Source organism: Aureococcus anophagefferens (assembly GCF_000186865.1).
Source record: "Aureococcus anophagefferens unplaced genomic scaffold AURANscaffold_4, whole genome shotgun sequence".
NCBI classification, from domain to species: Eukaryota; class Pelagophyceae; order Pelagomonadales; family Pelagomonadaceae; genus Aureococcus; species Aureococcus anophagefferens.
The window spans coordinates 2,385,530-2,387,922 of record NW_008705564.1 but is presented as its reverse complement, the minus strand read 5'-3'; the positions used below and the strand labels follow the sequence as shown (position 1 = coordinate 2,387,922).

The 2,393-nt window shown below is 74.7% G+C and overlaps 1 protein-coding gene across 1 annotated transcript in view; it reads right to left on the bottom strand.

The window, feature by feature from the left end:
- The window catches only part of AURANDRAFT_62322 (hypothetical protein), a gene marked incomplete at both ends in the record, with an annotated part of 5,952 nt that extends 4,462 nt beyond the window's left edge, over positions 1-1,490 (bottom strand). Inside the window, 3 exons of the mRNA XM_009036153.1 lie at positions 84-467; positions 626-782; positions 919-1,490. Of these exons, the coding sequence (XP_009034401.1) occupies positions 84-467; positions 626-782; positions 919-1,490 (1,113 nt within the window). The remainder of the gene's footprint in view (positions 1-83; positions 468-625; positions 783-918) is intronic.
- Positions 1,491-2,393: the final 903 nt, after the last annotated feature.

Below are 2,393 nucleotides of genomic sequence, written 5' to 3'. Positions count from 1 at the left end.
TTGAGGTGCGCCGCGTCGCCGCAGAGGGGGCAGGTGTCGCCGATGCCGTGGTCCCCGAGGGCCGACGCGCAGGGCGCGCAGACGGACCCGCCGCAGCACGTGTAGAGCGGCGACACGAGGCCGAGCTTTCGCGCGACGTCGGCTTCGCAGAGCGCGCACGCGCCGAAGTCGCTGTCGCCGGAGACGACGGGCGTGCGCGCGAGGGCCTCCGCGCCGGCGATGGGCGGCCGCTCCCGCGGCGCCAGCTCCTCGGGCCGCGCGACGACGGGCCGCTCCCGCGCCGTGATGCAGCTCGGCGCCACGCGGTAGGCCTCGCCGGTCCAGCCGACGACGACGCCCGCCGTGCCGACGGCGAGGCCGTCGACGGCGGCCGTCAGGCGCACGGGCTCCCAGAGCGCCAGGTCGCAGCCGAAGCCCGCGTCGTTGGCCTCCATGAGCGACGCCATGCCGCCGGGCAGCCCACCAGACTGTGCAAAATGAACTTTAGAAACCGGCGCCAGAGACGACGTCCGCCGGGGGTCCGCCCGGGCGGCACCGGTCGCGGCGCTCATAGACCGGCGCTCGAGGCGTGTTACGCGTCCTCCCGCTTCAGGTCCGCGTTGTAGCGGCCGAGGATGAGGTTCACGTCGCCGAAGGCGCCAAAACCGTTCTTCCAGCTGTTCTGCTTGATGGTCAGGCCGCCGGACCGGACGACCTTGCAGCCCGACGGCGCTTCGACGACGTCGCCCGGCGGGATGCGGACCGCCATGTCCTTGTCGAGGTCCGCGTCGAAGAAGGCCGCGCTGCTCAGGAAGACGCGGCCCGCGGGGATCTCGACGTCGTTCCGGGCCACGGCCGACGGGAAATCGAGGAAGAAGCGAAGCGCGAATTCGCCCGGGGCGGCCCGTCGGCGCCGCGGACCAGCCGCCGCCGGCACACGCCACCTCCACGCGGCCGTCGCGGCCCACGAAGGACCCGCCGTCGCAGCTCAGCCGCCGGCAGAACCGCCCGCCGAGCGCCTCCTCGCCCGGGAAGCCGAGGTCGAGGCGCTCGTCCTCGAAGCGGACGTCGAGCGGCAGCAGGAGTCGCGCGCCGGACGCGGCCCAGTCCTTGGGCATCCACGTGCCGTCCTCGCGGCCGACGCTGAGCGACACGCAGAGCTCCAAACCCTCGACCGTCGTCGCCGGCGCCGCGTCCGCGAGCAGGCCCGACTGCGCGCCGAGCGTCTTCGTCGCGTAGCCCAGGAACGCGGCGTCGAGCAGCGTGCCGATGTAGTCCGCGCCCTCGCCGCCGAGCTTGGGCACCTCGACGACGAGGTCGCCCACCGAGCCAATGGCGAGCGCGCCGAGCACGATGGAGCCCACGGGGATGGACGACAGCGGCGACGCTCGCAGCAGCGTGCTGGGCCGCTGCGGCGGCGGCGCGGCATGGAAGCCGTTGGCTTGCAGCACGGCGCAGAGTAGGAGCACCACGCGCCGCATTGCGAAGTGGATCCGCACCACGCGCCGCATTGCGCAGAGGATCCGCGGCTGGCCGCAGCCTCCTCGCGCCCGATCGATATCGCGCCGCCGCAGATGCAGTTCATCTTGAGTTCAACCAATTGCTGGCAGGCGTAGTCGTAGCGCCGCATGCACACATTCAACCAAACGCGGCCTCGCACACACACACGAACCCCCCTTTAAAATCAAAACAGGCCGAGCTGCTTCTTCTTGTTGTCCTGCTTCCACTTGGGCTGGCGGAGGAAGTCGGCCTTGGACACGGCGAAGACGGCGGCGAACTCGTCGTCGGAGAGGTGGAGCTCGCGCGCGCCGGCCCGCACGTCCGCGGGGTAGGGCCCCGGCGCCTTGAGCCGCGCGTAGGCGTAGACGGGCAGCGCGGCGCCGGCCGGCGCGGCCGGCGGCGGCGCGTCCCGCGGCGCGGCGCGCGGCGGGAGCGGCGGCGGCGGGCCGTCCGCGCCGCGGCTCCCGGCGCGCGCGCGGCCGATGGTTGCGAGGGCCGCCGCGGCGAGCTCGTGGGCCGGGTCGCGCGCGAGGATGGCCCGGAAGCGCCGCTCCGCGCCGCCGAGGTCGCCCCGCTTCAGCAGACAGACGCCGACGTTGTAGGACCGCTCGCTGTCGCCGGGCGCGAGGTCCGACGTCTTCGCGAGGTGGGGCTCGGCGCCCGCGGCGTCGCCGCGCTGGAGCAGCGCGAGGCCGAGGGCGTTGTGCGCCGCGGCGTGGTCGGGCTCCGCCGCGACGACGCGCCGGAGCTCGGCGACGGCGCCGGCGCCGTCGCCGCTCCGCTGCAGCAGCAGCGCGTAGTTGTAGCGCGCCGCCGCGTCGCCGCCGCCGGCCAGGGCCGACCGGTAGAGCGCCAGGGCGCCGCCGAGGTCGCCCCCGCGCGCCAGCAGGTCCGCGTGGAGCGCCTCGGCGACG